A 13336-nucleotide genomic window follows, 5' to 3' on the forward strand; every position below is an offset into this window, starting at 1 on the left:
CATAGAGCTTGCTTTGGAGAAACAACTCCTGTATTTGCACCTGATCTCTACTAGAAACAGGAATAATTTGGTTATAATTTGCATTGCCTGTGACACCTTCTGACAGTGATCTGTCTCATTGTATTTTCTGCAGCTTTCCTGGGGTAATTTTTTTTAATGTATCTAATTAGCTCTGAGGATATAGAATCATCAATATTTGAAACTATTAAAATTGGTACTTTTTGAATAGCTAAATAAGAGTAATTCTTAATTTCTTTCTCGAGAGCACATAAAACCACTTGTGTTTTAAATCACTTATTAGAAAGAAACCAGTGAATCCAAAGTATGACTCTGCTCTCACTGAATTCAGTGGAATATTTATCATCAGTGGGAATATTTTGTGTGAATATTAACTACTCTGGAATTAGATCAGGTATATTATCATAGAATATTTTGAGTTAGAAGGGACCTTTTAAAGGTCATCTAGTCAGACCCCTCTGTGCAGTGAGCAGAGACATCTTCAATTAGATCAGATTGCTGAGAGCCTTGTCTGTCCTGGCCTTGGATGTTTCCAGGGATGGGACACATACCACCTATTATATTAGAATGTAATAAACTAATAAGTGTGGCACCAAAAGACCAAAGCTATAATATGATCCTAAAGGCATAAGTTTCCAAAATGTAGGAGCTGCATTATGTATACACAGAGCATGAATAGCCACCCGGTATCAATATCTTGCAGGATAAGATTCTTCCAGTACCTGAAGGGAGCCTACAAGGAAGATGGAGAAAGACTATTTACAAGGGCCTGGAGTGACAGGACAAGGAGGAATTGGCTTCAAATGGAAAGAGTGTAGGTTTAGGTTAGATATTAGGAAGAAATTTTTTACTGTGAGGGTGGTGAGTCCCTGGCACAGGTTGCCCAGACAAGCTGTGGCTGCCCCATCCCTGGAAGTGTTCAAGGCCAGGTTGGACAGGGTTTGGAGCAACCTGGTCTAGTGGAAGGTGTTCCTGCCCATGGCAGGGGGTTGGAACGAGGTGGTCTTTGAGGTTCCTTCCAACCCAAACCATTCTATGATTCTAAGTTAACTGGTCTTAAAAAGAGGATGTATCTCTTCCTATGAGATACACTGTTGTATCCCAAACAACCCAGCAGTAGCTGATGCTTCAGCATCTCTATTGACTTTTACTAAAAATGGAATGATTTTCTGAGTGCTGCTGTGTCCTGCCTCCCCAAATCCTGTGACTAAGGTTCCTTCCAGAACTTAAACCCACATGCATAAATGCAACTGATAGATAAGAAAAAAAGATTGCATATATGTGTAATGTGACAAGTTAGGCAGCTTTAGGAAAACTCCACAAGTGGGCTGTTGCTGGTTGAGCTTCTCCCTGCAATGCAAGCAGGCAACGCTAGAGGGGATTTTACTACCACTCTATGTCAGGCATGTGCCTCTCCTGAAAAACCTTCCAAAATGCATGTTCTAGTTCAGGAACAAGATGTTGGCTACAGGCTGAGCGAAATCTATGTTTGTATGACACAAAAGGTCAGGAAAGATTATTATGTTGGTCCCCCGTGGCCTTGAAAACTCTGAGTGAAATTCTGGTCCTGTCAAAGTCATGGGCAAAATTGCCATTGATTTCACTGGGGCCAGACTTCATCCTGTGCAGGTCAGAGAGAAGCAAAAGTCTGTGCCACAAAGCATCCAGCACTGACAGCAAGAACAGCTTTATTTTCAGAGTCACTAATATAGACTGTATAGAAAGGATTTTTGAAACATCCTATGCCCCCTCTCCACTCTGCAGCAGGATGAAATAAATCGAGACCAATCTTACCAACTTCTTTTGATTTCTTCAAAGCCTTCACTAAATGGAGATTGCACAACCTCCTTAGAAAGCCTGCTTTGTGTTTCATTAGTCCTATAATTGCACTGGATTTCCCCCCCCCCCCCCGTCAAAGCTTTATTGTTGCAAATTAAGCAAAATACTTAATCCCATCCTCTGTGGTCATGAACAACAATGGAAAATCATCCTCTTTGTGAAACAGTCTTATACATGCTTGAGAACTGTTATGTCGTGGTAGAACATTGCGTGTACATCACATTATCCTGTTGTTGTTGCCTGTAGATGCATATGCTGATGATTCCTATTGTTTGTGATTTACGTAAAACCTCTTTCACTTCGCCCTCGCAGCCTCACCAGCTATTCCCCATCCAGCATTTGTGTGTCACATTTTGTTCTTCTCACATCTTACACCTTGAGGTTAATTTCCCTGAATTTCATTTAAGTGACTTCAGACACTTTGTTCCAACTTCTTAGCATCACTTTGAAGTCTGCTCCTCTCCTGGGAAATACTGATAACCTCTCTGTGCTTGTTGTTGTCAGGAAATTTTGCAAGGTTTTATCTATTCCTTCACCCATTTTGCTAATGGAAACATTAAATATGACTCATCTTGTCATAGGCCTTTATGGTACCTCTATTTGTTGTATTTGTAGAGTAGCAGAAAACTTTATTATTACCACTTCATAAATATTTTTCAACCACCTATACAAGCACTTTGCAGTAATTTCATACCGGTCCCATTTCCTTACTTTGTTTAATAAAATACGATCTGGAGCTGACGTTGGAAACCTTACAGAGGTCAGCTTCCAGGTACCTGCTGCTTCCTTTCTACCTGCAGTGCTGGCAACCCTGGCAGACAACTAAATTTGCTTAGCTTAATTAATGTCATTTGTTCCTGAAAAATCCATATTGTCTTTTCTTACCAACTTTAGATTTCCATGTGTGCTTGTGAGCTGTGGTTTAGTCATTTATTCAAGTATCTATCTATGTGTTAAGCTTATATATCTGACCTTTCTTAAGTTCTTTTCTTGTTCCTGTGGTGTCTCAATGAATTATTGATGGGTCACCAAAAATCAAGGCTTTTAAAAACTGTTCTCTGAGGTTACGTCCAGTGGCTATCATGGGTACCCAGGATCCTGTGCCATGATACTGGTGAGTGATAGGAGCAGAATTGCTTTATTAGGTTGGAAAAGGCTTAGGAAGAAGTGTAAAGGATGATTGTTACTTTTATGTCAAGCCAAGAAAGAAACACCTGTACTTTCAGTCCACTGTGTCCAGAAGCACATGAGCTTTGTGAACAATCTGCTGTCAAGAGCTGTGATGAGAATGGCAATTTTGGGTTTTGAAGAATGTCAAGATTTTGCTCTAAATTTCTCTAAGTCTCAAAAAAACATTTTGAAACATTCACAACGTTGTTGAACCAAAGCTGTGGTGGGTTTTCAGTGAGGAAGGAAACTGAAACAGTCTCAGTAGTTTTAAAAGGAAATTTTGGCTGGTGAGTGGGCTGCTGGGCAGCCAGGAGCCCTGGGAGCCCTGCTGAGCTGCACGTTGGGATCCCATGTTCTTATTTCTTTGTGTGGTCCCAGCACCTTGCCTACCCTCAGGGGGGTGGCCAAAGACCACAACTCCAGGCCTATTTCCAAGGTGGTATGGCCAGAGCCACTGCACATCTCCAGGTATTTGTCAAATTCTGAGTGAGCTCCTCGAAGAATATTCTTCCAGTAGAGATTTTCTTTTAGAACACTCTTAATTTTTTGTCTAGTTGCTCAAGAAGCTCACAGTCACAGCTCACAGTGATACTCCCTTCTTACTAAGGCTTTTAAAAGCAGCTTTTCATTCTGGGTGGCTTGTGGCCTGATTTTCCAAGTGTGGAGAATTGATACTTGTGAGAAGTCAGCTGCTTTCAAATTGTCTCACAGGACCTAAAACTGCTAGCCACTTTGGAAATGTCAGCCAGCATTTGCCACCCATCCTTTAGCTCATATTTTGCTGACATTAAAATAATATAAATTAAATACATATTCTATGTGATTTCTTTATACAATACTGCTGATGTTACTAAATGACTTTCACTCTTCTGGAGACTTTTCCCTTGTACACCACCATGTGAAAGTCAGTCTTGGTGTGCAGAAATTTTTCACAGCATGGCAGAGCATGCTGGAATATGGTCTCCTGGAAAAAAAAATTTGTCCCAGCCTTAATTCATATATATACATATATGTTGGTGTAGGAAGTGTCATTGTAGTTCCCACTACCTTTAATTATCTAATAATAATTCCTCATTAAGTTAACCATATGCAAAGATAAGTAAGGGATCTATAAATATAAATGAGAACAAAATAATTGCTTGATCTAAGGTGTCAGACCACTCTATGCTTCTCTACTCTGTTGATTTTTGTCAAATCATTGGTCTTTAGTTCTTTGAAGAAAGAAGAGGTGATGGAATAGCATAGAACCATTTTCACATGGTGGGTTCAAACTGAAAGAAATGCGGGTTAGATATATGGAAGAAATTCTTTACTAGGAGTGTGGTGAGGCACTGGAATGGGTTGCCCAGAGAAGCTGTGGATGCCCCATCCCTGGAAGTGCCCAAGGCCAGGTTGGATGGGGCTTGGAGCAACCTGGTCTAGTGGAAGGTGTCCCTGCCCATGGCAGAAGGTTGGAATGGGGTGATCTTTTAGGTGCTTTCTAACCCAAACCATTCTGTGATTCTGTGATGAGACTATACACCTGTGTTTAGTCTGTAGTTTTCTACATCTACATTGAACCTGAATTATTGGAATTCTAGGGCATCTCAAAATTTATTTCAGAGCAAAACATGTTTCATGCAGAACATATGCAGTGGCCAGTGGCTCTAACAAAGCCCTTGAGGAAACTGAGACCTTTTTGTGCAGGTTGATCACTGTGAGTGCAGCTGTTCTGCTACCAGTACCTCAGCTGATGTGGAAGATGACTCTGATCTTTAATTGTGAGTATCCTAAGCTGTAATGAAAAGATCCCTAGGAAGAAGCTGACTTGTATGACCGATTCCTTCCTGCCCATGCTGCCATTCATGTGAATAAAAAAGTTGAAAAATCATGACTTACCAAACCTAAAGATAGGTTTGTCCTGTCCACAGGGTCTCCAACCTGCACTTCCATCTTCTGAAAATCCTGAATGTCTCAGGAGTGCAAACGCATCTCTCACAAAAATGCAGAGATCTGAGAAGTGCAGTGACAGCTCCTTGGAGATCCTCAGCTCTGCTGACGTGCTGCCCAGCTTGTCTGAGCCCAGTGGAACAAGCCAGCTCCCCTCAAATTGGCCGGCAGCACAGACCAAGTTAAGCTTATGTGCATCTATAATATGTGCATGTATGTAATGCCAAACTTGGACAACATTTTGGCTGGCTTTTGGGGAGCTGGCTAAAGAGTTTCACCACTTCCTTTTTGTTTTGTCACTATCCTGACAGTCTTCCAGGCAAATGCTCTATTTTTATTTGACATATATGCACACAGTCTATTTCTGCGTGTGTGTCCTCGGGAATATATTCCTGTTCTGTCTTGCCCTGCTTTGGAAGGAGGAGGAGCTTCTCCTAGCAAAATAAAATCTCGGAAAAAAGCTTAATGAAGTTAAAATGCTGCACAGCAAATTTATTATTGTTGTTATAGGCCCATGTTCAGGAAAGCACTTAAGTATGTGCTTAAGTCTATTGAAATCATCAGGACTTAAGAACATGCTTAACGTCAAGCATATACTTCCTCTGAATTGGGATGTATTTCAGCACATGCTTAAATGCTTTTCCTGAACCAGAGCCACAGTCAACAAGAGTGTCCTGTGATACACAGGGCTTGTGCAATGAGATTTACTTCTAACTTGAGACCTACCAGTGCTGCTCTATGAATGTGCACTTCTTAGCTTGCCTCTCCGTTGGTGGCACTCCAAATTGCTCACTGGCTTTTACATTTGGATGAGAAGTTGGGGGGAAAAAAAATAAAAAAGACGAGAAACTGGAAAGAAATGATCCTTACTAAAGCAATACCTTGGCATGTCTGATCTCATGTTGCAACCAATGATTTTTCCCTACAATGGAGATTTGTGCTATTGTGTGTGTGGTATGATTACTAAGAGAGATTTTTTTTTTTCTTAATGGCACAATAAATAGGATATTTCCTGGCCTGCTCTGCATTTCGAATAGGATTTTCACTTCCCCTTTGGGTTCTGAGCGTAAGGGGAGTAAGTGTCAAAAGGCAGGAGCGTTCCCAATTTTAAAACAGAGAGGGGTGTAACCATGTGTAATGTGAGTCTCAATTTTGATTGTAGGGATGATGAAATCAAATCCCTCCTTAATCCTTACTGGGAAACATTGAGGTGAATTAGCCTGACTGCTTTTGTTAACTTGTTAAAATCCTTTTGAAAAACAAATGTGTTTTAGTGTCATCAAAAGTGTCTCCCTGCTTTACCCCAGAGTCTTACAGACCCCTGGACCACGTGCAGAGTGGCCTCAATGCAGTGAAAAATCAAAGAAGGAGGACAGAAAAAACCAAATATATTATTTGCCTGGAAAAAACACAGTGGTCTGTGTTATGCAACTCTTGCCAGCACTGCCATTTTTAAGATAGATGCTTAGTCATTATTAATAATGGTGTATTTCTTTAAAGTTCTATATTTTGGGAGTAAGTGAAACTTGCCCTTTTTTTCTCCCTTAAGGTTATTAAAATAATCTACGGTTGTCTGTGTGCATTGCAGCCCTTGTACATGTACCAGTTGGATTATTTTTGGAATATGTGAGGAAGTTTATTCCAGTCGTTTCATTTGTAGCAAAGTATTATCTTGAACTTGAGAAGAGCTCCCTGTTCACATCATTGAGCTGTGCTGTGCAGTGGTTGGAGTCTCTCGATACTGCCACAGCTCTACAAAAACACTTGACACAAGCTCATAAAATCACCGAGACCGTTTTTTCTCCCTCCCAAAACCTCCTTGATTATGTTAATTGATAATGTGTCTCTGCAGCCCCCACTTGTGCACACAACTGTCTTTAAGGTTTAATTAATCCATTAAAAATAGCTGAACTATTTAAGGAGGAGTGCCTTATAATTAATAAAGGAGAACATCTTGTTCATTCTTGCCATTACTCAGACAGAGGCAAGCAGCTGGTATGACAATGGGCTTTTCTTGATGTGATTATACCAAGTTCCAGGGCAGGACCTTGCATCAGTTGGTGTGAAGGACCTAAACAGCTGGAGATTAAGTAGAAAAGCATACTTTTTTAGTAAGTAACCTAATAAAAGTAAGCTTGTAGGAAGAAATGGGAGCAGAAGGTGATGTTTCCAAGATAGAGCAAAATAATTCTCTCGAAATTCTGTCTCTGCAAACTCCAGGCTTTTCTTGCTGTGGTCCACATTCATCCCACCAAAATCAGATACTCAGTGGTTCAGTTGAAGTGAAAGGTGGCCACAATTATCTTTCAGATGTGCATCTTGACCTTACCTGCTCAGAAGACCTTCCCTTAGACATCTCAGTTAAACTGCAGTGGGATGAGCATTGGCCAAAGAGTCTCACCCAGCAAATCCTCAAATCTGTTTTCCACAGTCACTCTGGAAATTTGCCTTTTCAGGTGAGGTTCTTCTCCACTGGGAGAAGGAGGCTCTGAAGCCCTTTCACAGCTGTGAAGCTTATAGTTCACTTTAACAACTCTGTCTCCTTTATCCATGCCCACAAAGCCTCAAGTCCATCCCTAGCTGCAATCATTACATCAGATTTGCCAGAACTGTCCCTAGTTGCAATCATTATATCAGAAATATCTGACATTGCTGGCAGGGAGAGTGCATATATCATCAACTTGCTCCTTTTTGTAAACGGTTCATCACTTTTACTGTGCTTCAGAGAAGCTTTTGTGCTCATTTTTGAACAGCAGCAGGAATAAATGGTGGTTCTCCAGCTTGTCAATTATTTGCTCTTTTCTTTCCATCCACTGTTTGAGTTCTTGATCTTGATTAAGATATTATTTAATTCCTGCCTTTCTGAGCCCTTACCCTTGGACAGATACGTAATAGATTTGTATTTAGGCACTACTGGGGTGATTTAAGAAAGCCGTTTTTCTTTGAAGAGTGACTAAGCCTGGGAAGTTCTCTCTTCTTTCTCATCTCCTCCTTGTAGTTAATAGACTTCATAAAGGATCTCACAACACTCTGATAAGCCTTTGAAGTTATTACCTGCTAAGGTTTTGCTCTTTCTGAGTACTGAACATTGAATTACTGACTGCTGTTAGAAGCAATGACAAAAGATTCACAAAACCGACAGAGCCTTGCCTATAATTTCTGCTGAAAAATAGCTGAATTTAATGGATAAATTGTGTTGCTGGGGAGATTTTGATTCTGTTCCCTCCTTGTCACCAGTTTGCCTTGTGATTTGTGGTAGCGTTTTCAGTTATGCCAGTCACATGAGATCAAAACCCATGAGTCACTCCCCACCCAAATCATAAGCCTGGCTTCCAGATCCAGGAGCTTTGAACAGAGATCATGCCGTACTTTTTCTTTAGTTTATCTTTTGTTTCTGGAATTTCCTCTGCCTATTCCCAGTATGTCTCTAGCAATTAATGTTTCCCACTCCTTTGGAAGTGTTGGGAAGATACTAGAGGCCTCATTTGACCTACACAATTAATTTTATTTTTGATCACTAAGTGAATCTTATGTCTTCCAGATTTCACATCTTTCTCCTTTCCCCAATGACTTCTGCATCCCTTAGCCTCACATGACCCATCACTTCTGTTTCTTCCTTGTAATTCAGCTGCTCTGTCCCCCCTTTAGTCCTCTGGTATTTAGAGGGTTTTCTACCATTTCCTCAAAGGACAGAGAATGTTTAAAAAAATGCAGATCTGGGTAACCCTTAACCTTTGCATGAGAATATGAAGTTGGAGAGAGCAGGGAAATGATGTTCCTGAGTCTCTTTCCTGAAAAAGATGAAATTGTTGCTTGCAGCACAAGAAGTGGGCGATGATGCCAGGCAGGAGGTTGTCTCCGTGCGGGATGGAGACTTGCAGGAGAGCTGGAGCTTTGCATATCACTGTGAGACAAGACCCCTTTGCTCTCAAGGTATTTGCAGAACTTGGCAAACCAGGGTTTTGCACTTACTTTGAAGGCAGTCAGGTGAAGAAAAAACAGAATCAATGAATTTATAAGCCAAAGTCATTCCAGAGGAGGTAAGATGAGAATCAGCCCTCCTGCCTGCACTCTCTCGTCCTCTAATTGATTCATTGATCTGTTTTTCTTCAAATTCTAGTTTATAACATATTGTTTGCAGACTGAGTTATCCAGCTCCATTATGAAGGATGCAATTATGATTAGGATGGTGAAAAAGCCAAGGGGAAGTCTGGTGTTGTATCACTGTTTCTCCCATAGCATTTGCCTCTTTTGAGGAAGGGTAAGAAATTAAAACTTCTTGGCAATGGTTTAATCAGCAACTGTGACTTTGCAGTAATTATGGCACGCCTGGTGGTGCCTGGTATTCCCATGGTGACATTGTTGCTGTTGCCGTGAAATTTGCAGAACAGTGCTAACTATTTAACTTATAAAATTTTATAGAACTGGGCTACTCACACCTCAGGTAGATATGAAAATGCATCTTCCCATCCTCATGCCCTGCCACGCTTTCACCCACATCGTTTGCTGATTCTTGCATATGCCATGTGCCAGACATATTGCAGATCCATAGTTTCAAGTCAAAACTGCAGCCAAACTGTTCACCCAAATACCTCTATATCCAAATACCTCTAGAGTTCTGAGTGTTTGAAACTGAATCTGAATTCAGAGCAAAATTCATTACGTAGCCCTAAACTTTATGGCAGGTTGTCTGAAGCCTTCAATCCATACTCTCTCCATAGTCTGGCGACAAGAAATGTCATTTCACAGGCAAGGCCTGAATTTGTAGCAGCTGGGCGTTTCTAATCTCAAAATGTTTCTAATTGTGCTGTGGATGTTTCACAGAGCTGCAATAATTAGAAGTGATTCTTTCTTTAAGACAGAGAAATGCTACCTCACAGCTTGAATATTAATAAGATAAAATTTATGAGAGCCAACAGAGTAATATAATATTGTCTCCAAAGGAAGAGGGCATTTATTTCCTTAGCTCTTTCATCAGCCATTTTTGGACACACACTATGTGTATACAGTTATGCAACCCATGTGGGTCAACAACAGAAGGTTGGTTGCTTCACCAGGATTATAAGAATCTTTTAAACACAATGGTACCACAAATTAAAATGGAAATCTATCAAAACCATTGTCGTCCTGAAAGCTTTGGCCACAAGCATAATTATTGTAGAAGGATGTTGTCCTTGGACTCAGCTTTGGCTCAGTTCGGCTGGTGTTATTTGTATCCCTCCATGGCTCAAAGTCAGAATTTGCATGGCTAAGGACCATAAATTTTTAGAGGAAAAAATAGGCTGTTTCCTCAATGCTAACACTAGCAGTTTTTTATTGGTTTGTAGTGGTTCGTAGGCAATTCGTTAGGTACTAGAGATAGGAACAGACTGAATGTGGTGGCTGAAATCTGCCTTGAACCTCAGAAGGATTCAGATGGAGATTTGTGTCTGCATCTGGTTGTTTGTGTTTGAGGTTGCTTTGCTGGATGTGAAGAAGAATTAGTCAGTTTCCACAGGATTTGGGTTTAAATATAAAGTACGCATTTTAGATAGTAAAACAGTGAAGCAGATATTAAGCTGATGTAATCTGCAGACTTTAGTTGAGCAGAAAACTGAGTTTTTCTATCCTTTTCATGAAGCTGGAATTCCTGTAGGGATGAGAGTAACTGAGAGAACATCCTGGATGTTGCTTGCCATCAGCAAAGGACACATCTCCTTACCCAGAGCTGCCCTCAGGAGAGGCTCCATGTTGCATTCTCGAGCTCCTGACAAAGGCTGAATCCTGCAATAACTCCATGCTCGTGCTGATGATAAACTATATTAAATAACAGGCACTGCTGGTTATTTTTAAACTGGTTATTTTTCTTGTGACATCCTGTTTTCCATCTTGAGGGAGGTAAATGACTAACAAGTCTGAAATCCATTTTTCCTTCCTTTCCATCCCTCAGGCTGGTATAGATGGAGAAAGCATTGGGAACTGCCCATTCTCCCAGCGTCTCTTCATGATCCTGTGGCTCAAAGGAGTCGTGTTCAACGTCACCACTGTTGATCTGAAAAGGTAAAAGCTGTTCAGTTTAACTGAAATAGTGAAATGATCCAGTGTTTGTCCTACACAAAGCCACCACCAAGTTCAATCAGATTTGTATCTAACCTAGAGAGCCTGTGGTGCATGACAAAATAGTTGGGATTCGGGTTTGGTTGTCGGGTTTTTTTCACTTGTGGAATGTTTTAATATTAAACAGGGTGCTTGGGGTACTTTCAGAGTCTTCCAACCACAAATTACAGAAAAAAAAAAAAGACTGATTTTCTAGGAACTATAAATATCTGTGCAACTACCTGATTGTAAAGATTAGTGATTTTGTGACTTTTTTTCTCTGTCTGCAGAAAGCCAGCTGACCTGCACAATCTGGCTCCTGGGACCCACCCACCTTTCCTGACATTTAATGGAGAAGTCAAGACAGATGTTAACAAGATTGAGGAATTCTTGGAAGAGATTCTTGCACCTCCGAAGTAAGAACTTGAGATTTTTTTCAGTCAAAATTCCATTTCCTAGAAATGAAAGATGTCCTAAGGAGAGTTCCTAAAAAGCACTCCTTCCTACAACCTTTACTTACAGGAGTAATATTTATTTATGAAACTTGCTGGCTTCAGTGAGATGACTTCCATGTGTGAAGGTTACTTGTGTGACTAATAACTGCAGACTGTTTTCTCTGTACACATTTCAGGATGCCCTTGTATGCAGAATTAAGGAGATTGGTATTAGAAAAATTTTGTAGGGGTCTGGTGGCCACATTTTGCAAAGCTAAAAATAACTTGGAAGAGATGCTGAGAATTGCCACACAAAATATCTGTGCCAGGAAAAGCATTTTACAGTGAAAAACTGGAGGATTCTGAACTGTACGGTGTATTAGGAAGTTTGGAAGGGGAACTGATTACAGAGAATGAGAGGCTCTGGAGGCAGAAAAGTGCTCATTATTCTAGTCGAGAAATGACAAGAGCCCATGACTGAAAGTTATAACCAAACTAATTCAGATTAGAAATAAGGCCCAGATTTTTTCAGTATGAAAAGGTACCAAGGAAAGGTTTAGATTTACCAGATATGCCTTAGTTAGTCGAATGTTTTGGACTTAATACAAGGATAATGGGAAAAAGAAATTGCTGGCTTGTGAGTTGGACCTTAGAATCTATGAATCAATGAAATTTGGCTTGGTTCCTTATGGAGTGTTTTACCTCCAAGTGAATCAGCAGCTATAGGATAGTCGTGAGGCAAGAGATCAGATATTTTAGTTTTCTATACTCCAAGACCACTGAAGTCAGTAGAAGTCTTTAATTGTGTTTATCTTTCAAATCGATATATTCCTTTGCACCAGTTGCCTATAAAAAGCAATTCTGAGACTGAAATCTTTATGTTCCTTCACCTGGGTAATCCTAACATGCCTTGCTGTTCCATCCTGGGGTACATTTTCGGTGCAGGGGCTTAGACATGACTGCCATTCATAATGGAGAGATTTGGCAGCCGAATTCCCCCCCACAAAATTTCTGGAAATTTGTGCTTCATTCTGATTTAAGGCCACTGTATCTTGGATCGTGGTAACACAAAGCACAAGTACAATTACCTTTGTCTTGAAACCATCTCTGTGTAACTCTCCAACAGATACTGTTAAGAGGGACTTACCAAGCTGTTGTTTTGAGATAAATGATGATGTTAATTACAGTTCCTCGCACAGGAGCTTTTGTCTTTCTTCTGTTAAATTGTATTTGTAACCATCCCTATGATGCTGGTAGCAAGACGTAACTCTTCACACTGCTTCTGCTTTTTCAGGTACCCCAAGCTGGCTGCTAAGCACCGGGAATCAAACACTGCTGGAATTGATATCTTTTCCAAATTTTCTGCATACATCAAAAATACCAAGCAGCAGGATAATGCTGGTGAGTATGATCACTGCCAAATGTGCCAGGGAGTTTCTGTGCTTAGAAGTGGAATAATTTTGCCATTCCCTCCTAATTTTATTTTAAGGTCTGTTCGGATGATGTCAGGTTCTGCTGCTGAGCAGTGGGAGATGGTTGGTTCAGTGGGCTAAATCCACATGTTCCCAGCTGAATTAACTACATCTGTAGTAGTAAATAAAACAGGCCACAGAGTGTTTAGTAACCTCTTTACCAACAGCCGTGACATGACTCCTGTCCATACAGCCCAGCTTCCTCACCAGAACAGAATCCCTTAGTGCTTGCTGGAAGTGACTGGTGGCCTGTGCTACATCCTCTACTTTGCCCAGATGCTGCTTAGAGGAGCGTGTGCTGACTGGACCCAGAACTCTGAGGCCAACTCATGCCATGACCCCTCATACTTTGTTAGATGTGGCTATGAGACCTGCTTACCTCATGATTATGTTATGTTG

General features: G+C 40.7%; 1 protein-coding gene across 2 annotated transcripts in view; it reads left to right on the forward strand.

The window, feature by feature from the left end:
* CLIC5 (chloride intracellular channel 5) overlaps window positions 1-13336 on the forward strand; it is a 75954-nt gene that overhangs the window by 34570 nt on the left and 28048 nt on the right. For both annotated transcript variants that reach the window (XM_017813083.1, XM_017813084.1), the window contains 3 exons: window positions 10886-10995; window positions 11322-11447; window positions 12760-12866. In XM_017813083.1, coding sequence (XP_017668572.1) covers window positions 10886-10995; window positions 11322-11447; window positions 12760-12866 — 343 coding nt within the window. The remainder of the gene's footprint in view (window positions 1-10885; window positions 10996-11321; window positions 11448-12759; window positions 12867-13336) is intronic.

The sequence above is a fragment of the Lepidothrix coronata genome, unplaced genomic scaffold (genome assembly GCF_001604755.1).
Source record: "Lepidothrix coronata isolate B3197 unplaced genomic scaffold, Lepidothrix_coronata-1.0 Scaffold39, whole genome shotgun sequence".
NCBI lineage: Eukaryota > Metazoa > Chordata > Aves > Passeriformes > Pipridae > Lepidothrix > Lepidothrix coronata.